At 39.8% G+C, this 25,492-nt stretch overlaps 1 protein-coding gene across 5 annotated transcripts in view; it reads left to right on the top strand.

Annotated features, from left to right (window-relative positions):
• The window catches only part of SCUBE2 (signal peptide, CUB domain and EGF like domain containing 2), an 84,170-nt gene extending 61,663 nt beyond the window's left edge, over window positions 1-22,507 (top strand). Inside the window, exons 15-20 of one of the 5 annotated variants that reach the window (XM_069091190.1) lie at window positions 3,721-3,900; window positions 9,962-10,123; window positions 13,857-14,054; window positions 15,594-15,746; window positions 16,803-16,882; window positions 21,370-22,507. In XM_069091190.1, coding sequence (XP_068947291.1) covers window positions 3,721-3,900; window positions 9,962-10,123; window positions 13,857-14,054; window positions 15,594-15,746; window positions 16,803-16,882; window positions 21,370-21,522 — 926 coding nt within the window. In that variant the 3' untranslated portion in view covers window positions 21,523-22,507. Of the gene's footprint in view, window positions 1-3,720; window positions 3,901-9,961; window positions 10,124-13,856; window positions 14,055-15,593; window positions 15,747-16,802; window positions 16,883-21,369 lie in introns of those variants that run through there. The other 4 variants (XM_069091189.1, XM_069091187.1, XM_069091192.1 and 1 more) reach the window with 4 other exon arrangements.
• Window positions 22,508-25,492: the final 2,985 nt, after the last annotated feature.

Raw genomic sequence — 25,492 nt, 5'->3', positions numbered from 1 at the left:
AACATTGATAAGGTAGCACACAGATGCAGCCGGCTCCACTTGATCAGCTTCACACAGAGCGCTATAAGGCAAGTGGCGTTCCTCTGTGTCTTGGTACCACAGGAATGCCAACTGTATTGGAGCAAATCAGAAATACCAAGATGACACCTTCAAGAAATGCTTCAGTGCACAGAGTGATGAACAAAAATGCAGGCAACCATGATTGCGCATGAAATGACTTGAAGGATTTAATGTTTTTATTATATGCCAGTTCCACATCATAAAACCGGAAACAGATCTTAGCAATTCTAGGCAAGGCTTCCTGCTGCTTTTTATCAATAATGCCCTGAGCTCCAGATTACACAGCAGAGTGTTATGGATCACTGTAGGGAAATTATAAGAAATAACTTCATTCCTATATCCAGATTAGATGAAATAAGAGTAGAATTGAGGAGCTAATTAAATCTGGAGAGGAAAAAACTGAGGCACCTAAAGGCAATAAAAATACACTTCAATTCCAGAAATGCTGCAGAGAATGAAAATCTTTCTAGTATCTTGAATAATTTTGAAGAGGAAATTGGCATATTTAGAATAGAATTTTGAAAAGCCCTTTTTGAGTTTGATAACATAAATCCAACTGAGACCAACTATAGCAAACAGAAGAATTTTTAAGAATTAGATATGCTAGACAGCTAGCATTTATATAATGGTAAGCATTTTACAGTTGTTACCTAATTTGATCCTCTCCACAAACCTGTGAAATGAGTGCTGTCATACACATTGCTCTCTTCTGGTACTTCCATTGATTAGAGCTGCAAGGGACCTCTCCACCTGTGATTCTCTGTCCTATTTCCTTGATGGGTGTCCAGTAGGAATCTCCCACATGTCCAAAACAGATCTCCTTATCTTTCCCTCGGAATCCACCCTTCTCTTCTGAAGTTCCCCGGTTCTGTCAAGGTACCCCCATCTTTCCAGCCACCTAGGTCTGCAGCTTTGACTTCCTCTCCCTCACCGCACATATCCAGGCATTTGCCAAGTCTGCCGGTTCCACTTCCACATTGTCTCTCACGTTCATTTCCCAGAGCCACCACTTATGTTCAGGCTTTCATCACCTGGACTGTTCTAGTAGTCTCTCTTGACTTGGGCTTGACTCTGTCTGGCAGCCTGTTAATTCAGGTTTGATGTTGGTACTAAATGGGATATTTACAAATCATTGAACAAAAAGAACAAATGAAAGGTGTTTTACTTTATCCTAATGGAGTGAAAAGCTATGCAGCAAGGATAGAATAACACCTAGCTCTGGGTACACGGACCCCCACGGAAACAGCACTGGTCAGAAGAGTAGTGTACGATGACAAGCTTGTGTAAGGGACAGACCCCACCTGTGTGGGCTTTGTTTATGTTCTTAGGCAGCTGGCAAATCACTATAGCCAGAGGGTACAGGAAGCTTTGTTTGAGCCTTGCTCCATTTGAGGAGCAGAATGGGAGGGCAGCCCTGCTAGATATCACCTAACATGATCTCCTACTTATCTTCCTGTTTCGAGTCTCTCCATCCTCCACCCAAGTGTCAAAATGATACCCCTAAAGCATAGGCCTGACCACGTCATGCCCTGCTCAGGAGAATCCAGTGGGCCTTGTTATCTCTAAAACCAACTACAAACTCCTCTTTTATGTATTCCAAGCCCTTTGCAGTCTGACTTTGGCTTAATTTTGCAGACTTATCATTACACATTATTCCCTTTCACACATTCTAGGGTTGAGCCAAACTGACTCACTTGCTGCTCTTCAGACATGGCATTTCCTCCCCATGCTTTTGCACAGGCCCTCCTCCATGCCTCTCTAAACACGATGCAGAAGCCTGTGAGGCTTCTGGTAGTGACTGGGTTGCTGTAATGGTGTTGAGAGGCCGACTGCAGACACTGTCTTATCACCTTCCCCTCTCTCTTCTAGTGGTTAGCTTTCTTTTGAAATACTTTTGGGGAAACCTTTCACAGAAACAGCCTCTGCTTGCTCAGACTAAAAGAGACTCCTTGCTCTCAGTTAGGGAACTGATTCTGACTTGAAATTGCCTTGGTTCAAATTTTTTAAAGGCTCCTAGGGATGGCCCAGATTTGGGTGTGTGGATATTTTTTGCCAAGCTGACAACTGTCTGATTTATTGATTGATACAATGCATCTGAAATGGATAAATTTCACGTCCAACAAATATGTTCCACACTTTCTTGACTCTGCTTTTGTTTATACCTTTCTCCATGTCTGGAATGCCCTTCACCTTCATCTCTGCTTTTTGATATCCTTCCAGGTTCTTCTCAGATTTCCAGCATTAGCAAAGCCTTCCTTTTGATTGCCTGTAACTAGAGGATTTCTCCTTCCTTTCTTTCGATGGCACTCTACAATCATGTGCATAACTATAGTCTAGAGCCTCTGTCCTCTAAGTTTGTGCCTATTCTTTATCTCCACTTACTATATCCTAAGTTCCTAGAGGGCAGTAGCCCTTATTTATTTGTGTATTTCTTCTGTGCTGTAGTCAACACATCACATTATAATGACCATATTTGGTCCTTAATAAAGCTTTGTTAAATAGAATCTTCTTGAAGGCCAAGCATAGGAAAATCTTATGGAAGTGATTTCATAGGACCAAAGATTTAGGACTGGAAGGGACCTTAGAGGCCATTGAACCCAACCCTCTTATTTTGCAGATGAGGAAGATGAAGCCAAGAGAGGTTCAGTGACTTGCCCAGGGGCCACATAGCAAATGTCTGAGGCAGGATTTGTACTCCGGTCTTTCTGACTCCAAATTCAGCACTCTACAAACATTGCATCATTTCTTTTGTGTTAATAATATCAGTGTGTTGCAGACAATATGACCGTGGGAAGTGTTTTCCAAGTGGCTGTGAATTTGTAATTGCAGTTAAGAGTTAACCTAACATCCTTGTAGTCCATATGAAATGGTTACCCCCTCAGCCTGCCACAGGACTTAACATATCCATTGTCATCATCCAGAGTTCTAGAATAATCCAGGAGTAGATTTGGATTTTTCCTAGTTAATTATTAAAATTGCAATATCTCTCAATAATCAGCTGACTCAGAGCCCTGACTCATGTTTAGTGTTATTACTTAAATAAATATATTTTATTTAATAAATTGGAGTAACCTCTTTTCCCAATAAGCAGCCACTCAAATCTCTCTATCAAAACTAGTCTCTGAGGCTTAAATATTAAAGTTACTAGCTACACAGTTTATTACCATAGTAACCAATAATAACACAAAGACATAAATTATTGTTTACAGTGTTTAAGCTGTGAGAAAAATCACAACCAAAGTCACCTTTGACCCTCTCTACCGTTCTTGACTTCTCGTTTATATTACATAGTCCCACCATTTAGTTACCTTAAGCTATCCAGAATTTTTTTTAAGAATTCTCTTCATCCTCTGTTCTTTAAGGAAAAAGTCTTCTTCATCCTGTCTCTGTATTTACACAGTCTGTCTCCAACCATGACAGTCAAGGCTACAGGGGAGTCTGTAAAGTAGCTCCTCCCAGACTTCTCATAGAATGTTTGCTAATTACTGACCCTCCAGCATTCCAAAACCTCTTAGAAACACATTTTGGTCCTATGGTCTCTGTGGGAAAGCCTAGTGGAAGAGATGGTGCCAATTGTTTAACGCCTTCCCCTGCAGGACAATAAATACTTGCTTTCCTAGTTAGGCTGGGGTTTACCTGCTGTGTGTTGGTTTTTTTCAGGTCAGTGCCTTCCTGGTGAATATTCTTCAAACGGCTTCTCCCCATGCCAGCCCTGCCCCCTGGGAACATACCAGCCTGAAGGTGGCCGTACTTCCTGCTTCCCTTGTGCAGGGAATCAGAGGGGAGAACTCACTACCAAACATCCTGGTGCCATCACTTTTCAGGACTGCGAGGCCAAAGGTAAAGTCAGAGAGAAGTACTTCGCATCTGGTAGTGTTAGAAAAGAGAATGTCTGTTAAGATGTCGTTGCTGTTATCGCCAGCAAAAATAAATAAAACACCCATAGTCAGTGTTTGTATGGCCTGAGGACACACAAGCTGGAGTTCGCTGGGCGAGGTTAGGCATGGTAATGGTCTTTAAGAAACTTCTGATCTTACACTGATGACTAGGTAGATTGAAGCCAAGGAGGACAGAAATAAAAGAGAATTTATGCAATAGTATGTTAATACTAATAATTCAGATTTATGTAGCATTTTATTGTAAGAAAATACCGTACCTGTGTTCTCTTATTACATCTTGGCAATAGTCTTGTTGGGCTATACAAGTACAGCACCTCCACTTTACAGATAAAGACACTGAGGCGGTAGGAAGTTAAAGGGCCTGCCCAAGATCGTGTACATAGAGAGCCCAGCCTCAGGCTTGGGCTTCTGATTTCCAAGGCGTTTTCACCACTACAAATGAGTAAGAATCCACAGTATGTTAAAACAGATAATGACATTTGCACTCTATCCTCCATAGGGTAATTCAAGAAATTAAAATTCAACAAATATGTTTAAGCACCCACTGTGTTACATTTCCAGAATACAGAATGAGTCTTTTCTCTCAAAGAGATCACAATCTATTGGGAGGAAATAAAACGTGTATACAAACATTATGACACTAGATAGAGTAAAATGAGTGCAAAGAGGACCAGGAAAATGCTATGAGAGCTTTGAAGTGGCTGTGGGGACAAAGCACTTTATAAATAATAAAGTACTAGATAAATAAGAATTCTTGTTATTGTTGTTACCTAATGTGTCCAGTTCTCTCTGGCTCAGTCTGCTTTAGCGTATCCACTAATCTGTATTAGAACTAGTTCTGCCATTAGATGAATCTAGTCTCTCCCCGATTGTTCTGTGCCAGTATCTAAGTCAGCATTTTTTAGCCACCATGTGACCAGGACACTAAGAATCATCCTGACTGTCTTCCCTCCCTTGTCATCAGAGCTATAACTAGCAATTCTGGCACCTTGGGCAAGCAGAGTTGATGGCAGACGGAGGAATACAAGTCCTCTTGGGGGAGAGAGAATTGAAACTTCTCTTTGGGGGGAAAATAGGCCCTGGAAGCCTAGCCTGGGTCAGGAGGAGACTTTAATGGATATCATAAGATCACTTAGGACAGCTGACTTCACGAAATCAAGTAGGGCAGGGTCAAGATGGGACAAGCTTAGCCGGGGTGCAGCCATGGTGGAGAGGGTGGAGAGGGAGTCCAAGTGCTGCTAGCACTAGTAGTTTCTTTAAATTTTAGCAGCACGTGGAAAAGCCCTTGGCTACTCCTCCCTAGTTACAGCTCTACTTGTCATCTATGCTATGTTGGGCCAAATTTTATTATTCACAGAAACAACTTTGTTTAAAATTCCGTTGTAGAAATCCCACTTAAGCATGTCACTTTAAGAACTCCAAAGGGATGGGCCACTCCTTGCACCACAGCACCCTCTAGGTTCCAACATCAGGAGCACTCAGCTGCTGGGACTTACCCCATTTCTTCTGTCCCCTTGTCTTGGTCTGAGTAGAAAAAATCCTCTTTCAAGTTCTAAAATCATGGTTTTCCTTTGACTTTCACACTAAATTCTTTGTTCTTATCTGCTCATCTTTGCTAGCCCAGGGTACTGTTTGGACACTGTTCCATAGAACTCCTATCACTTACCCACGAGCTTTGGAGGGGAGTGGGTGATCAGCACACTAGCCTGTTCTATCGCCAGATCGTTTCTTCACATTTCACAAAATTTAGAGTGGGAAGGCACCCCAATATCCATCATTCCAACCATGTTTCAAAGGAATCACCATTACAATGTATCCAGCAAGTGATCATCCAAACTCAGCTTGAAGACAGGAGCCTATTGCTTCTTTTTTTTTTTTTAGCTTTTTGGAGGGCAGTTGGGGGTTAAGTGACTTGCCCAAGGTCACATGGCAAGTTTTTTGTGTTAAATGTCTGAGGCTGGATTTGAACTCAGATCCTCCTGACTCCAGGGCCGGTGTTCTATTCACTGCGCCACCTAGCCAATTGCTTCTTGAAGTAGCTTTGCCACTTCTGAACAACTAATTCTTAAAAAAAATTTTTTTTATTTTTCCCAATTACATGTAAAGACAATTTTAACATTCATTTTTAAAAAAAAAATTTGAGTTCCAAATTCTCTCCCTCCCTCTCCTTCTTCTCCTCTTCTTGAGGGGGTAAGCAGTTTGATATTGGTTATACATTTGCGATCATGCCAGATATTAATTAATTAATTTGGACAATTCTTAGGAAGTTTTTTTTTTGGACAACAGGTCCAAATTTGCCTCTGTGAAATTTCCATTCTTTGTTCCTGGGTCCATCCTCTGAAATCAAAACTAAACAAATTGAATCTCTCTTCCACCTAAAGACCCTGCAGATACTTGAAGACAACTTTTATGTTCTCCCTGAATCTTTTACAGGTTAAACATCCTTAGTACCTTCAACTGATCCTCCTATGACTTGAATTTAAGGCATTTTGCTATGTTGGTTGCACTCGTTGGATGCTCTCCAGTTATTTTTGTCCTGCTTAAACTGGGACATCCAGCAATGAGCACACTAAGGACTCACTGCCTCCTTATTTCTGGAGGGGATAGTCTCTTTCATGCAGTCCAGGATCACTTTAGCTTTTGACTGCCATATCACGTTGCAGGCATGCTTTGAGGTTAGGGTTCACTAAGACTTCCAGATCTTCTTCAGACCAACTGCTGTCTAGTCATGTCTCTCCCCTCTCATACCTGTGAAGTTTATTTGAACTCCAGTGTGAGAAAAAATGTCCATTTATACCTATCGAAGGTCAGCATGCTAGATTCAGTTAGTGCTATAGCTCATCAAGATTTGTTTTGTATTTTGATGCTATCATCCAGGTTATATTAGCTAGCCACCCCAGCTTTCCTAGATGTTATTATCTGGCATTTAATGGACCCATCATCACTAGATCTGCCCAAGTCATCAATAAAAAGTTAAACAGCACAGCGTCAGGCCCAGATCCCTGAGACATTCCACTGGAAATCACCTTTCAAGTTGACATGTAACCATTAATGATTAATCTTTGTCAGGCAGTTCCATCAGTTCCAAACCCATTTAATTGTTTTGTCATCTAGTCTGCATCTTTCCATCTTATTAACAAGAATAGTGGGAAATAGTGTATCAAACACTTTGTTAAAATCTAGGTAAGCTGTATTTGATGACTTTCTTCTGATTGCCTAGTTTAGGAACCATGCCAAGAAGGGAATGAAGATGAATTTGGCATGACTTTTTCTTGATGAAACCACACTGACTCTTTGTAATTGCTTAATACTTTCTTTGCCAGATATCCCCTAACCATCTCTTTAATGGTACATCCTAAAATTTTCTCAAGCATCAAAGTCAAGCTGACCAGCCTACATTGGCTATCATTTGCCATTTTTTAGTCCTGTGGTACCTTTCCCATTTTATATAATCTTTTCAAAGATTACTAATAATGGCTCAAAAATCACATCAACCAGTTTTTTGTTGTTGTTTTGGTTTTTCTAGACCTGAGGAAATAGTTCATCTGACTTCCGTGACTTGAATTTATCTGTGGCCATTGGAAGCTTTCTTACCATGATTTCCTTGCTTCTAGCGGGCACCAGCTTCCTTTCAGCCATTTTTTGTTCAGTCATTTCCAGTGCAAAGACCTTTTTCCTTGGCAGAGAAAACAGAATCAAAATATCCCCCTGCCAACTCTGCTCTCTGCGTCCATTGTCATCTTTCCATTCACTCCATGGGAATCCTTATTCCTCCTTTGACTCTCCTGCTTCTCCCGATATACTTTAAAACAATAACCACAAACCTAGTAATTGTGTTGGCTGTCCTTAGTTTCCATCACCAGACTCAACTCATTCTGAGCTTTAGCATGTCTGAAGTTACCTTTCCATCCTTATATTTATCATCTCTTGCTTCTATGCATATTTAAAAAAATCTAAGTTGGCCGATAAATTCTCCATGCATCCATACACAGTCTTCCCCCTTGGCAAGCTTCCTTCTCTGATTATCAGTTGATATCAATTAGTCAGCCAGACTTAATTAGTTTGTAGTAAGGGGGCATTTTACTAGAGTGGTGGTGTCTTGAGGTCCTCCAGAATTCATGAGATCCTTTTATGAAGTTAGGGGCCAGAGAAGGAGACCAAGATTGAGGTGGAGATACTTCTTTCTCTCCTGCTCCCCCCCCCCGCAAATGATTCCTTCTCAGTGGCTTGGGTGTCTCTTCTCTCTACTAGCAAACACTCAGATTTCTTGGTTTTAAAATGGCTTACCATTTTATAGAGGATTCACAGAGTATGACCAAGTTTCCTCAAATCAGTCAGTCCAAATTTACTTCCTGTACAGTGTCACTCCAGTTTATCCAATGATCCAAATTGATCAAGGATTTTCTTGTAGTTAAACTAAAGCCCATAATTGATTCAATAGAAGTATTCTCCTCTGGTTAAAGTATCATGGTATAGCATCTTATCATTTATTTAAGTGAGTGGAGTGGGGTAAATGAATACATCATTTATTTTTAACATTCATTTAAAATTTGTTTTTGAGTTCTACCTACTTATTGAGAAAGCGAGCAATGTAATATCAGTTATGCATGTGTAATCATACAAAACATATTTTCATATTGGCCATGTTGCAAAAAAAAAAAAGTGAAAAAATTATGCTTCAGTCTGCACTCAGACTTTATCAGTTCTCTCCCTGGAGGCAGATAGCGTTTTTCATTGTGAGTCCTTCAGAATTGTCTTAGATCATTTGTTGATTAGAATAGCCAAGTCTTTCACAGTTGATATCATTGCAATATTGCTGTTACTATGTACAATGATTCCCTGGTTCTACGCGCTTCACTTTGTGTCAGTTCCTTTAAGCCTTCCCAGATTTTTCTGAAACCATCCCCCCAATCACTTCCCATAACACAATAGTACTCCATCACAATCATATAGGATATACCTTTCCAGAACCAGATTCCAATCATGTTTCATCCTACTAAGTCTTAATGATAATCCTGAGATCAAATTTGCTAAGTACTTCTAGTTCCTCTTTCTTGTTTGTTGCCTAAACATTGGACATTTTTGCATAGATATTTGAGGCCATGGATTTTATAACTGGTTACCTTCTTGGATTCTGTCTCCTGTGAACCTTAGTATTTCAGCCTCTTGTCTTTTTGAATTGTATCTGTTCTCAATGATATTTAGCTTAATGCATTGCATAGCCATGTTTTTTTTCCCTCTATTTTTCCAAGATTTTTAAAGGACATAGTGAGATAACATATTTGGAAATGCTTTTTAGACTATAAAGCAGTAAATAAGTATAAGCTTTTTTTATTGTTAGCATTCCCCCAGAGAAAGGGGAAGAGGATGGGAGGTCAGCATTTTCTGATGTGATTATCTACGCATGATGTAAAGGGAATTCCTGCATTGAACAGAGATAAAAAAATGCCCTTCAAGTTCAGCACTCCAACTCTGAAATTTTTTCTTAATTCTATGACTTGCATGTTTTTTCCCTGAAATTTCTATCATCCCTACTCAGAATTCTCTTCCTACTCCTCTCTATAAATACGTGTCCCACACTTCCTTCAAAACTTTAATCACAGCTTATACTTTTCAGGAAGTCTTCTGTTCTCGGTACCATTTGATTGCTTCATTAAAACCCTCCATTCCTTCAGTAACTCAGATACGTGATTTTTTACTGTATTAGTTGAATTAGTTTTGTGTCATATTTAAGGATATTGTTGCTATGTCATACACCTTCCATTAAACCAAACTCTTTGAGGGCATAGGTTATGACTTTTATTTCTTTTGTATCTCCTTATAGTGCCTTGTGTTGTGTTGTGAATAGAATGAGCATTAAAGTAAATGTTACTGACTGATCAACTTCAATTACATAAATTAATATTATTTTACCAACATCCTGATAATTTATTGATCTGTGAAAATTTTCGGGCTCAGTTTTGTATTTTTAAAAACTAAGTGGTTATTTCCATCTCCTGCAGTTCAGTGTTCACCCGGACATTTCTACAACACTACAACTCACCGTTGTATTCGATGTTCAGCAGGAACATACCAACCTGAATTTGGAAAAAATTACTGTGTTTCCTGTCCTGGAAATACCACCACTGACTTTGATGGCTCCACAAATGTAACCCAGTGTAAAAGTAGGTTGTTCCCTAATGCTTTCCCTACCAATTAAAATGTTGCTTTCTCATGTTGTGGGGGAGGGACAAGAGAGAAAAAGAGGGAGAGAAGGAGAGAGATGGTTTCCTCACTTTGGTTCCTGTTTGACTCCTGACTGTATGTGTCTTATTGGACACACCTTATCCCAAAGTGACTACCTGTCAGATTCTTTTGTTCTGTTCCAAGTTATGTTATCTGGATCTCCTCTGCCACTACTGACTCTAACCACTACCACCACCAATGGATTTTCCCAATATGATTGAGCATTCCAAAAGATTCTGCTCTCGGGGTAGTATAACTGTAGTGCCACTCATATCTGAATCATGGTATTTAATAATTATGAGTACTTTTGACAGTTCTGCCTTAGTGGGAGTAAAAGATGGTCCTGGTGCTATAGAAAAATGAGAAAATAGCAACAATAATTATGGTGATAGGCTACCCAGGATGACCAATGAGATCAATTGTTCCCCATTTAGAAGAGTTTAGTCTGTAAATTCCTTTTATGGGATCACATGAGGTTCAGGTTTCATAAGCAGATAAATAGTCATAAGCAAAGCTATGTACTAGCTATATACCACCTTGTTTCACATAATCCATGAATTTTTCAGATAATGAAGAAATTGAGTTCACTATGCTGTTTAGTTGTTTGATTCCATTATCTATGTGGAAGTTGATGAAGATTTTATTTCTGGAGGACAGCTCCAGAAGTAAACAGCATCAACTCAGTAACTCATAAAACTATAAAAAGTTTTGTTTTTATTCTATTTCTTTTTATCAGTGGAAGGACATTAAGAAATTATATGGGGAAAAAAGCTAAGCATAAAAGGAGCCTTGGATGTGGTGCTACTTCAGTTCTAGGTATCATTATGGTAGCAGGTATGGAGGTCACAGAATCTCAGAGTGAGAAGGGACCTGAAAGTCTCTCTTGTCCAATGAGAACCCAAGAGAGCCTATGATAGGTAGCCCCAGCAAGATGTCATCAGGTTTGAAACCTCTAATGGAAAGTAAGGAGTTTCCCTTTAAGGTAACTTTTCACTTCTGGAAAATTCTTTTTCTTTAGAAATTTTTCCTTATATCCTAACCAATTTAGCTCCTCTGCAACTTTCATCCTCTTAATACTAGTTCTGATCTTTGGGGCTGAGAAGGATGACTCTAATCCCTCTTCCCCATGACAAAACTTTAAATACTTGAAAGATTCTATCATATCTTTCTAAAACTTTTCTTCAGACTATATATTCCTATTTTCTTCAACTCACTGTCAGAAAACTTCCTAGTCATCTAATAATTCTGGTCACCCTCTTTTGGAGACACATGATATTACCGATATGTTTATAAAATGTAATGCCTAAAACTCTTTGACCTAATAATACCACTACAAGGCATATACCCCCAAAAGGTCAAAGACATAGGGAAACAATCTTTATGTCTTTGAACAAAAAATATATATACTAAAAATATTTAGGGAAACACTTTTTATTTTAGGGAACACATGGAAACAAAGTGGATCCTCATAATTTAGAAAATGTCTAAACAAATGATGGTATGTGAATATAATGTAATATTATGCTATAAGAAATGACTAAAAAGAAAGATTCAGAAAAACATGGAAAGACTTTTATGAATCGATACAGAATGAAGTGATTGGAACCAGGAGTACAATTTATTGTATAAATTGTGATTATGATAAAGGAAAACGACTTGGAAAGAATTAAGAACTCTTATCACTGCAGTGACCAGTCATGACTCCAAAGACTGATGAGGAAGCATGCTTCCCACACATTGGCATAGAGGTGATGGATTAGCTTGACTAAAGTGTGGCTTTGTTTTGCTTGACTATACTTGTCACAAGGGAAAATTTTTATCTTGGATAGGGAGAGAGTTCTGGGGGAAGTACATGAATAGTGATAGTGATATAAGAAAAGAAAAAAAGTCCAGTGAAACATTTTAAAAATTATACAAGAGAACAGAGAGTTCAGTAAGAGATTGGACAGTCAGGGTAATTTTGTGACTTTGGTGTTAAATTTAATATATTCATTCTAAACTATAAAATAGAAGTTTGCTTTCATATTCAATCCACTTTTTCTGATCTTTTTTGTATGTTCAAATGTCCATGTCTGTTGTTTAAGTTCATAATTGAAAAGAAAATATATGATGCACAAAATACACCACAGTATTCCAGGTGTAGTCTAACCCAGAATGGAGCATAGCAGACTTACTCCCTTGTTCTGGACACAGTGATTCTCTTAAGGGGATTTAGGATTAACAACAACAACAAAAAAACATTAGCTTTTTTGGGTGGTAGCTTTGGGTGGCTTATATTGAATTTGTAGTCCACTGAAGATGTTTGTTACAGGAACTATTGACCAGCCATGTCTTATATTCTTGAAAATGATTTTTTAAACTCTAGCAGAGAAGTTTATACTTAATTCTATTAAATTGCATCTTACTCAGTTCATCCCATCATTGGAGACATTCTGGATTTTTGGAGGGTTTGAATTATTCTGTCTCTCTAAGCTTTGTTATCTACAGATTTGACAAGGATGTCATTTGTCCTTACATCTAAGTCAGAGATAAAGATGTTCGACCTCAGAGGGTCAAGGGCACAAACGTAGTAATGTCTACTAGAGATCTCCTTTCAAGTTGATGTTAATTTGAAACATGGCTACTCTTTGGGTCTAGATAGTCAACTGGATATTCCATATCCACTTAACTCCCCAAACTCAGCTATCCATAAGCAAAGAGTGAAAGGCTTTGTCAAATGTCTAAATATAAATATAACATTGATTGGGGAATGACTAAACAAATTGTGGTTCCTCAACGTAACATAATGCAACATTATTACTGCAACATAAGAAATAACAGATACAAAGGCTTCAGAGAAGTATAGGAAGACTTATGGGAATGGATGCAGACTGAAATAAATAGAACTAGGAAAACTATACACAATGCCTTTAACAATGAAAGTGAATGCTTTGTAATTACAATGACCATGCTTGGCCCAGGAAGGAGAACTGAGAAAAGGCACCCACTCTCTTCATTGCAGAGAGAAGATTCTTTTGGTATAGAATGTTGCATACATTGTCACAAGGGCAAGATGTTGGTTGGTTTTACCAAAGTGCTTTTCCCCTCCCTCTTTTTATATCTTTCTTTTAAGAGAAGGCTTGCTAGACTGAGTAGGTTTGAAACATTTGGAAAATGAATGTGCTGTAAAAACAGTCATCAGTAATTTTTTTAAAAGAAGAAAACCAAGTATATTTTCACTACATTTCCCTTATCTACCAGTCTAGTTACCCTGTTTAAAAAGAAAAGGAGCTTAGTCGGTCATGATCTTTTCTTGATGAAATCATACTGACTTCTCAGTGATTGCTGCTTCCCTTTAAAGCTAAGTGCTCATAAACCATTCCCATAATAATGTGCCAAGAATTCTTTACCAATAACTAAAGTCAAACTCTGTTCGGCAGGTTGTAGACTTACTCTTTTCCTTTTTAAAAAATTGTGACATTTATCTTTCTCCAATCCTGTAGCTCTTCTCCTGAAAAAGAACATTACTTCTCCCAGATCTTTACAAGATCACTGATAGCAACTCAAAAATCACACTTGAATTCCTCGAGGGCAGGCAGAGACTGGTCCTCTCTTTAGTGATCTTGTGCATGATCTGCTAACCATTTTTGATTAGATATTCCTTCCCAGCTAAAACTTTTTTTCCTTTAATAGATAGACATTGTGGAGGGGAACTAGGAGAGTTCACTGGGTATATTGAATCTCCAAACTACCCTGGGAATTATCCAGCCAACACCGAATGTACTTGGACCATCAATCCTCCTCCCAAGCGCCGTATTTTGATTGTGGTTCCTGAGATATTTCTGCCTATAGAGGATGAATGTGGAGACTACCTAGTGATGCGGAAAACCTGTAAGTCTCAACCTCTTGTCTTCCCCTTCCCTCCCCATGCCAGACAGGAAGGCTCACTTTGTGGAAGCCTGATATGATCCCTGGGAACTCTGCTTTGTCTTTGTCTAGCAGGCTGGAGAGTTTCACCTTTTGTTTTGGGATACCTTCAGGTCATAAGATATATAGAGCATTCTCCTAAAAAAATCTTCACAGGTAGAGTCACTTAGATATCCACAACAGCTTTTGTTATACTGAAAGTTAGAGCGTGTTCTCTAAATAGATGGTAATTCAGGCAGTCAGTCAACAAGCACTTTGTAAGCTCTCCCCTAACCCGCTATGAGGACAAAGACAAAGACAAAAGCAGCTCCTACTCTTGAGGAGCTCATCCTCTAATGAGGGAGACAACATTAAATGACTAGGTGCCGTTGAGACATCCACAGAGGAGATGGAAAGTAATCTCAGTGGGTAAGGCACTTCTTGTTTCTTGGTCAGGTGCTTTCAGTCATGTCTGACTCTTCATGACCCCATTTGGGCTTTTCTTAGCAAAGATACTAGAATGGTTTAGAGTGAGCCTTCTCTGGCTCATTTTACAGATGAGGAAACTGAGGCAAATAGGGCTAAATGACTTGCACGAGGTCACACAGCTAATAAGTGTACGAGGCTGGGACTCAGGTCTTCTATACTCCAGGCCCAGCACTCTATCTGTACCACCTAGCTGCTTCCAGAGACAATAGGTAGCTGTTGGAGCTCATTAAGCAAAAGTATTTAATGGTCAGTCAAGTGCTTTAGAAGTCACTTTGGCAGTTAAGTGAAGTATGGATTGGGGTGGGGAGAGACTTTAGGCAAAGAGACCAACCAGAAGGCCATTGTGATAGTCTAGGCAAGAGGTGATGAGGGCAGCTTTCTCACTACCACAGAGAACATGAGACTGAAAGAAAGAAAGAAAGAAAGATAGATAGATAGATAGATAGATAGATAGATAGATAGATAGATAGATAGACAGACAGACAGATGGCTAGATGGATGGATAAATGGATAGACATATAGGTGGCTGGATGGATGAGCCCTGACACCAGCATTATAATGGAGTTCTCACCGATGTAGTGATTTTCCCCACAGATCAGCGATGTCAATAAAGACCTTACCAGGATGGGGACTTGGGGCTGTGTCCAAGAGCTCAATGGTAACAAGGCATAAATACTGACCTAAGCATTTGTGTGTTTGTACATAGATTATGACTAATAGAAAATTCACTCTTAGAACTTGAGACTCCCCAGTTCAAGAGTTCATAAAAGGTGATGTGGTTGCTGCTAAACTGTCCAGCCTCTAATCCTTTTGTTTGCAACCTTTGGTAAGAGAGGGAGGTGCCACAATTTCTAGCTTTATTTTTAGTTTTGCTACATTTTTGGGACTGCTTACAGGTGTGATGACTCAATTGAGCATGAAGATTCCCTCAACTTAATGAATTTTCCTTGTTTCATGAGTTTTTGAAAAGGCAAATGTATTTGTTGTCTGCTTAATAAAGAGATTTTGATCTCTAGCATACATTTCCTTTGTCAGCTTCCTCCAACTCTGTGACAACCTATGAAACCTGCCAAACATATGAACGTCCAATAGCTTTCACATCCAGATCGAAGAAATTGTGGATTCAATTTAAATCTAATGAAGGGAACAGTGCCAAAGGATTCCAGGTCCCTTATGTAACATATGATGGTAAGGGGCTCAGATCTGATCCTCTTTTGACTCCACTGCTCAGTATTAAATGTTTTTGTATTTTTAACAGGAGTAATTTCTGAGGCAGCTAAAGAACTTCTACTGAGCACAAATGTTTCAGAAAAGCTGTAAGGAAAAGGGGAGAGAATGTTGTAAAGAAACACGTGCTAAACTTCTATTTGAGGACTGTTGAGTGTGGGAATGGAAAGAAGTTTTAGATTGTAAATTTGGCAAAAATTTAACTCTCTGGAACTCCCAATAAATGTGTTGGATGGCTGAGTGTTTACCCCTTTAATCTAGTCACCTATTCTTAAGATTAGGAAAAAAAATCTTGGAAACCATTTAGGTTAAGTACCAAATTAAAAAAAAAATTTAAACCATTATGGGTAGAAACCTTTCCACAATATTTTACATACTTCTATGCTTTCTTAAACAGAAGGTAAAGAACATAATTTAACCTTTTCTTGATTACTCAAGATTATAATTTGTCAATATGGATTATTATCTTCTGTAATAGTACAGTGATGCCTCTGGGCCAATTGTGAAGTATGTTTGGGATTTTGCCCTGTGCAAAATTACTCCATATTATTGTTATTTTAAATCTCTTTTGCCTGCTTTAAAGAATTTTTTGGCCTATTTGCTGATGATGTTGGTGTGGTAGAAATAAAATCTATGGATTGCAATACTTTTAGGACCACAACATAGATTGTTAGAGTGAGGAGGGACTTTATGGATCATTTGACCTAATCTCTCACTTTATAGTGAGACCCAGCAGGGGAAGTGATGTGCTAGAATTCAGAATGAGTACGTGGCAAAGGTTGGCCTGGCAGTTCTCCTTATTCCCAAGTTCGTCAATAAGATTTTTCTAAGTGCTTATTATATCGTACTGTGGCATGCTACTTCTGCAAGACTACTTCCCAAAGCTATTGGAATGGGATACATCATTCTTATAAGAGGCAGAGTACTTGTATTAAAGGTACTTAAAAATAAAGAATATTAATTTTGAAACTGCTAAGCCACAAGAGAAGCAAAAATAGTATCATTTGTTTCCAACAGAGGATTACCAAGAGCTCATTGAAGACATAGTCCGAGATGGCAGGTTATATGCATCTGAAAATCATCAGGAAATTCTTAAGGTTAGTGTTCTGGGTTCAATCTTTTCACAGTGAACACAATTAGGTCATTTACAAAGCTCCAAAATTTTTGAGATGGAAGAGACCTTAGAGGCCATCTCATCCAGACCCAAATGCCCACAACGGCTATTTCACCTGAAAGGTTCCATCCATCCTCAGAGGGTCAAAGACTTCCAGTGGAGGTCAGGAGGGGAGGGAAGAACTTCCTCTCCTCCTAAGGCTATAGAGTCTATTTCAGGGGATTCTAATTGTTGAAAAGTTTTCCCTGATTCCAAGCCTAGATTGGCCTCTTTGAAACCTCTGCAGGTTGATCCTGATTCTGCCTTCTGGCCAAGCAGAACAAGCAGCCCAAGATGTTTCCATATGGCATCCCTTGAAATACTTGAAAATTCTCCCTCAGGTCTTCCCTTAAGTCTACTTCCTCTGATTGAACATCCCTAGTTCCTCCCACCAATATTCTCCTTGAATTCAGCTTGATCTTGAGGTCCTTTACTGTCTTGACTGGCCTTCTCTAAATGATTCCCAGCTTATCAATGTCCTTCCTAAACACAGGGCCCAGAGCTGAACAGAACTCTTCCTATATGATTCAACCAAGGACTACTGCTGTCTGATTATTACCATCCTAGCCCGAGACAGTGACTCTCTTACTTGAACTTAAAATTATGTTAGCCTTTTAAAGATCTTATTACATTGCTGACTTATATTGAGCTTGTAGTTCACTAAAATCCCCAGATGTATTTGCATGAACTGCCATCTAGCCATACTGCTTCCATACTGATGGAGATGATTTTTGAACCCAGGTAAGATTTTACATTAATTCCTAATAAATTAAATTTAATAAGTTTGTTAAAATCTTCTAAAATCCTGATTCTTTCATCCAATCAGGAGCTATCATTCCTTATTTTGTGTCATTTGCAAATTAGATACAGATTCCATCTACAACTTCATCCAAGTTATTGATAAAATACTAAAATCTAGGATTATCTGCAGATGCCTGGGGCAGTCCTCTAGAGACCTCCTTTCAAGCTGACATCAAACCAAGTGATTGTTCTTTGAGTCTAACCATTTAACCAGTTCCCATTCTATTTAACTATATTATTATCGTATCCGTATTTTTTCTTTTCCATAACCCATAAGAGATTATCAAGAGATTGCCAAAATCTCAGTAAACTATACTGATAGCTTTCCACTGTTCTACCAATTGAGTAACCCTGTCACGAAAGAGAGGTGATATTAGTCTCATGAACTATTCTTTTTTTTTTTTAATTAAGCAATCAGGGTTAAGTAACTTGCTCAAGGTTACACGTCCAGTCATTTCTGCCCCTAAGCAATTGGGGTTAAGTAACTTGCTCAAGGTTACATGGCCAGGTGTTTCTGGGCGGGTGCTAAGTGTCTGAGCCCGGGATTCGATCTCCAGTTCTTCTCAACACTGGAGCCGGTGCTCTTACTCACTGTGCTACCTGGCCGCCCCCTCATGAACTATTCTTGATGAAGCCATACTGGCCCTTTTCGATCATCAATGCTTTTTCTAGGTTTTCACTAACCACTCCTTTAGTGATATGTTGTATGAATTTGCCAGGGTCTGAAGTTAAGGTCAACAGCATATAGGTACTACCATCTTCCTTTTTATGAAAACCAGGTTGTTTGCCCTTCTCTAGTCCTGTGGTAACTTTCCCATTCTCTACAGTAATTCAGTGATCACTGAGAGTTTCCAGTCTGGACTCAGTCCTTTTGGGGACCCTGACTAAAGGGGTCAAATTCCTTTCTTTATACTTTATGACTGATTAAACCTTCTAGCACCCCACAAAAATATGTAAAGTTCAGATTTTGTCCCACGTCTAGGGTCTCCTTAAAGAGGAGAGTAGAAGACTACTCAGTTTACATGTAAATCAAGTATGGGGTAGACTCTTATTTCCTGCACATGAAAAAAATATTTAATGCAAAAGGATCTTGCATGCATGAATTAACATAAATACTTAAAACAGGATACAGCAAAATAATTATTAGAACATGAAACAGCTTGCAAGACTACTGAATAGGGATTGTTTTGCCTTGCCTCACTTTTTGCTGTCCAAACAACTCCAGGCCCACATCTTTTGGACAGGACAAGACAGGACAGGGTTTGGGCCAGCCTCTTGTCAGTGGGTATCTTCTTTAATGCAGAAACTCCCCTTGCTACCCATCAACCCCAGTGATGGACCCAGGCTCTCCAGCTTCTCAAACTCATGAAGTTGATGTCAAGACTGGGCTTGACCACATCCATCTCAAGATCATTGCTTGGTCACCTGTGGTCAGGCTCAGAAACAGGCCAGATGCTCAGACTCTAGGTCTGTCTCCTTGCTCTAGCTGCCAATGGTGGTTACAATAGGCCTGGGGAAAGGGATACCAAGTTCCCTATACACCCCTCTATTGAGACCCTGGGAGGGCAGTCACAACGCAGCAGTTAGGAAAGAGAAAGAGACAAATGAGTGTGGGTCACTCCCTCTTAAAGGTCCACTGAGCCATTGGCCTTTACTGCTCAAGGGCCAGGAAGGGAATTGTTTCCTCATCTTCAAGGCACTCTTTAGTGTGAGGGGCTTTGGGTGACCCCCAAAGCACCCAGTCACCAAGAGAGAAGAATCTGAAAGGACAATGTCACACATGCCCTGATAAATGAATCTGGCTTTTAAAAATGCCTTTTTCTCGGCCTTTGCTTCACTCAGAAGCTGCAGTTCATTCTAACCTCTAAAGTTCCCAATGCTGTGCTTATGGTGGGTCATCACATCTTTGTGTCTGTCTTCCAGTTACCTGCCTTTGTTTTCTTTTCTGTAAACAATTTTTCAGAGAACTTACCTTTTTCCTTCTAATATGAATTGTTTTCTTTGTGTCTTCAAAATTTCATTCTTGAGAACTTCCCCTCCCTCCTACAGAGGAAGGTTGACTTCCTCTGTAAAATTTTAATTAGAATATCACAGATTGTCCTTTTTCTGAGCCTTTTGAAATCTGTTCTCCCTAGTTGCAGAGAAGATATCAGACTCTACTCCCCTGTGCCTCTCCTATAACAAATTCTGTGATCTGATGGCTGTGGTCCCTTTCCCCTCCTATCAAATCAAAGATTCCCATCATTTTCATCTCCACAGCTAGTTTTTCCTTATTTTAAGGAAATATTTTATCTGTCATCCTGAAAATTTAACACCCATTCACAGTAAGAGCTATTGACTTCCCAAATCTTTCTTTTTCTTATGAAGCCTTGGCAGCAGTGACAGCTCCATGAGAACATTACTTGTGCTCCTTAGATCTTCTTTCTTTCTTGAGGGTGATTGTTAGCAGTCTTTCTCAGTTCCTTCTAGCAGTCTTAGCTGTGCCTGGGGGAATCCCCTGAAGTGGGTGCCAGTCCTCTGGTGTGACAGGTGTGGGATGTTTTCTGTCATGGCCCCACTGTAGACCCCAGAAAGACAGCAGATGTCACTCTGATGGTTATCAGTCAGTAAATAGCCACCTCTCTTCCTACCCCCAGCCGGACGTCACCAGCCAAGAACACTGGAGTCTTTTTCCTCTGACCCTTACTAGATGATTCCTCAACTTATGAATCCATATCATTCTTCCTTGGAGGAGAAGCAGCTGCTTCCTGTCGGGGGATTTAGTTCACCCTTCTTGGTGTAGTATCTGTCATGTTTTTCTAAGCCTTTGGTGATCTTTCTTCTTATCTGTCACAACTTGCTTACCGTTCCAAAGCAACAAGAAGTAGCTGGGCCACTTTAACGTGAAATGTTTGGGAACCCTTGACTTCTTCAAACAACAGCAGTTATTCTCCAGCCGAGTGTTGCTCCGTTATCTTATGGTATGGAGGGGACATACTAGGTTCTCAAAGACTATGGCCACAGAATCCAAGTTCTGATGGGTCTGACCAACCCGTGCAGACTTTGGGAAGGGGCCCAGTAACAGTCTGCTCAGCTCTCAGCCCAAGACCCTTCTCACTATGGAGATTGGTCATCAGTGATGAATTCTTTCAACCCTTGCAACACATGAGGATCATCTACTGAAGTGTACCAGAATCAGGATCAACATTGTGGAGGGAGGGACCACACTAATAAAATCTTAGGTGTTTGGAGTGTTAAAACCTAATAAGAGTTTGCTTTTATATGTTTGACAAAATCCTTTCCTCAAAACAACCTTTTCAGGTAGGTAGTGTTCTTGTCTACATTTATATGTGAAACTGAGGCTCGTGGGGTTCAGACGACTTGTTTAGGTTACATATGTAGTAAATGTCAGAGTTGAGACTGAAACTCAGGTCTCATAATTCCAAATATAGTACAAATATATTCCCCTCTATGTCACATTGTCTTTGCCCCCACAGCAAACCTGGAAACATTCAGAAAGCCCACTCTTAACAGTCATCTGAATAAAGGAACTGATTTTTACACTGTATCTAGGGGGAAAAAACATATAAGAAAGAAACTGGGTTCAATGAAGAGATTAGAGTCCATTGACCAAAGTTTTGTTCTTTTTAGGATAAGAAATTAATCAAGGCTCTATTTGATGTCCTGGCGCATCCACAAAATTACTTCAAGTACACAGCACAGGAGTCCAGAGAGATGTTTCCACGATCATTCATCCGATTACTACGATCCAAAGTGTCCAGGTTTTTGAGGCCTTACAAATGACTCTTTCCTCATCTCACCAGCTACAAATGCTCAGCCATGCCCCAACCTGTGTGGTTTTCAAGGACAGAGCTATGTCTTCCACTTGTATGCCAGTGGAGGGACAGACATGGTACCCAGTATTAATGACTCTTTAGAGTTTAATTTTTATAGATAATACAAATATTTTGATAAACTGAATTGTATTTTTTCTTCCAAGAGATCTTGTATACAGTTGTGTCCAGTCATCGGGGTGCTGTATCAGCCAATGCCATCAGATTTAGGCAGAGAGAGGCTTTAAGAGGGAGCCATGTCTGTTACCAGCAGAGCTTCCTCATTGCTGCAAGTAGTGACGTGGAGTAGGAAGGCCCAAGGAGGAGATTCCCTGAGCCATGGTTCAGTCCCCTCACCGCATAGAGCTAATCTATCCATACATCTCATTCCCCACAATTAGAAGCTGCTGACCGGACCTCCCAGTGATACCAGTGGCAAGTGGATCTGAAAGGTGAATTTCATTGTCTGAAACTGGTCTGGTTCTGTTTGGGCAGCTCAACCATGTCATGTTTCCTTACTGGGGATGTGAAGTCAGATCACACCCCTCCAGAGTTAGGAGCAGAAGGCCTTCAGTTCTGGGTTTCAGGCAACAATTTTCCAGGAGAACTGGAAGGTCCATGTTTGGGGCAATGAATTCCAAGTTATGTGACTTCAGCCCCAGGTACTAGAGTTCTGAAAGAATATAATAAAGAATGTTTGAAATGGAGAGAATTAAAATAAAGTGATGAAAAACATTTCTATACAAATGTAATAATGATTGCTTTCTAATATTTTTGCCTGTATAGCACATTAATGCTTTATTGCTCATACATCAAGGAGGGAGATAGCATCATTATATATTGTGCCGTTTCTATTTATTTTCCAAAAAACCAGCCCATTGAATTTTCAGCCTCATGGTTGGCCATTTATGGCCCTGTGGAATTCCAATCTCCAAATCAGAGGATTCCTTTCTTGTCCATCATCTTTCTAACTCACTCAACATTTTTTCCCAAATGAAAAACTCCAATACATTTGCCACTTCTTACTTTTATTATCTGGTGACCACACAGGGATGTTCTCTGTAGCATTCTTTCCACTATGCATCCGGTGACCACAAGATTCTGGCTTTGGTTTTTGTTGTGAACCAACTTTCTGATGTGTCCATCATCACATCACACTGTGGAAATAAGTTTTTTGTAGTGGAAAGAACAATGGCTTTGGAAGAGCTAGATTCAAGTTCATGCTCTGGCATTAACTAGCTGTATGACTTCAGAGGAATCTTCACCTCTTTTAGCTTTAGCGCCACCATTTGTAAAATTGGGATGATGAGACTTGCATTCCTTTTATTGTTGTTATGAGGAAAGTGCTTTATAAACCATAAATGTGCACTATTCTTATCTCAGTCACCACTGTGTGACTAGGTCTGGAACTGTCCCAGGCTGTTCTACATTGTCATTACACACTAAATGAACCTGGGAAAATTATGATAAGTTATGTAATTGGCTAGGTATAGATCCAGTCTTAATAAGGACTGTTTGGACAAAGAGCAGATTAAACTACCATGTGGTACTTACTGAAACTAGTAGGTGGACCTCTATACTTAGAGAAAGTTTGATCCGTGGGAAAGTCTGTGAAAGCCTTGTGGCCTCAGATGTTCTCTGATCCGTGGTCTCATTCATATCAGTGAAAACTATCCATGCATGCATCTTTTTCATACCTTCTAATGCTGTGTATTCTTTAGTTCCAATCCTGTGTATTTCTAAGTTCTTTCCATGATTTCCCCTGAGAGAATTCACCCACTATTCTGAAGGCTTTCCTCTGACTCTTTAATATTTTATAGATTCAGTTCAACACTCAGGGTATCTGCTGTCTTTATTCCACCCTTGCTCCATGACAGACCCATTTGTCTCAGTGTTATGAGTGCTATCCAGTCATTGTGGATAATGTGTTGTGATAGTAATGGAATATAAAGATCCCCCTGTATTGGCTTGGTTTTCAAATTGATTGTGTTAAAACCCAGAGCTTGTTAATCCCACCTGTGGGATGGAATGCCTATGTCCATCAAGATTCCATTGCCCTTTGGGTCACGTGCAGTTTTGATTTTTCTGAGATGATACTAGTCCATCATTTGTTGGCCATACATTACTACAGGAATATCAACATAAGAGAGGAGGGAAGGAGGGATAGTGGAGGAGAGGGCTGAAGTGAGAAAGAGAGGAGAGAGGGAGAAGGGGAAGTATGGAGGGAGGAGAGAAGAAAGATGGCTTTTTCCAGTAAAACACAGCTAGGAATCACTTAAACCACTATTTGATTTCCCAGATGTGATCTAACTTGACTCCTAATCTGATTCCAGATCCAACTCATTGTCTATCGACAGTGTCTGTCCAACACACACACACACACACAGACATATATATATATATATATGTAGGGGAAAACATTTATTTGGTGCTTCCAAAGCTCTGCACTAAGGAATAAGGCTTCAAATAGGCTAGTCACTTTCTAAACTGAGAATGCACCTCATTTGGGAAGGCTCAGCTCTACAAGTCAGATGGAAAAGCCCAGTGGTTGTTAGGGCACAGTGGGAAAGCAGGTGATAATGTGCCTCCTTTAATGTCATTTCCATTGCTAAAACTGTATAGGTTTCCTATGCTGAACCATTTGAGGCACCAGGGACTTGGGTGCTGAGAGCTTTCTTTTCCTGGTCCTCAGTAGTTGTGGATCCAAAGGAAACAGAGGCTGAAGCACCTGCAAAGACAGTTGCTCAGGGTCATCTCTGTAAAGATTGCTTCCTTGGATGATGGATGAGGGAGCCAGGCTAGAAGCAGTTCCAGTGGTCTCAGGGGCCTTACTCTTCCTGGGGCTCTTGGGTTTACTTGTTCAAATCAATCAAATGAGATAAAATGAGATAATATTTGTAAAAGTGCTGAGCACAGTGGGGGAATGTAATAGACACTTTTTAAATGTTTCCTGCCTTCCATTCCCTTCCCCTTCTTTGGCAGTTATTAGCAATTGGCTTTGTTAGTGTCAGGTTGGGGATTGCTCTCCTGGAATATGACAAGGAATCTGGGTTGTAAGCAGACATGGCAATCTGGTGCCAATGGTATTTCCAGGGCTCTTGGGCCCAAGGTCAAAAAGATAGTTTGATCTTGCTGGTACATGCTGTGCTCTCTCTCTCTCTCTCTCTCTCTCTCTCTCTCTCTCTCTCTCTCTCTCTTTGTCTCTGTCTCTGTCTGTCTAACTCTCTCTGGATGACTTTCTACTTCAGCTAGGCTGGTTTTTCTGCTCTAGTGCATACAAATTCAAAGAGAATTCTATGGGTCTTAACCTGGAAAAAGAGGTTGGGGAGTCTGCCATGCAAACCAAGCCATAGAATTGACTGACAGGTTGGAAAGGAGATGAGGGGTTCTATAGAGAGCCCTGTAATTGGCATATGGGAATTGGCATTCTGGAAATAGACTAGGTTCAATTTAACCCCAGCAGTGAGCTCCTGGGGGATTGGCTAATTATAGTTTTCTTGATTAGCATCACTTTATGGTGGAGGAGTACCTTCTTTAAAGCCCCCATGCTTTGCTTGGTGAATGTACATGTTGTTAAATCTCCTTTTCCAGACAGTCAATGTATTTAGCCAACAGGAGGTTATGTCCAGTAGCCCATTAGTGCCACAGTACAGCTACCAAATTAGTCTGAAGAATTAAATGTTCCATCTATGCTCAGTGACCAGCAGCCGTTCACTTTACAATGAGCACAGTGGGACTGAAATATATTTAGAAAGTGAAACTAGTCTGATTCATAATTTTTGTTGTGCTAATTGGAGGGAAATAAAAGGCCAAATCCTCCCGTTCTCCCCCTTCCACCCCCAAATCCTCATAATAGAGACATGCAGTAGAAATTATTGGCTATGACATTTTTTCAGTGTTTTTGATATGGGAAATGAAGCTTTGAACTATAATAATTAACC

The sequence above is a fragment of the Petaurus breviceps genome, unplaced genomic scaffold (assembly GCF_028583685.1).
Source record: "Petaurus breviceps papuanus isolate PSGF00001 unplaced genomic scaffold, PetGlider_PUasm1.0 188, whole genome shotgun sequence".
In the NCBI taxonomy this organism is placed as follows: Eukaryota; Metazoa; Chordata; class Mammalia; order Diprotodontia; family Petauridae; genus Petaurus; species Petaurus breviceps.
The sequence above is the reverse complement of the archived record's forward strand: the minus strand, read 5'-3'. Positions and strand labels throughout refer to the sequence as shown.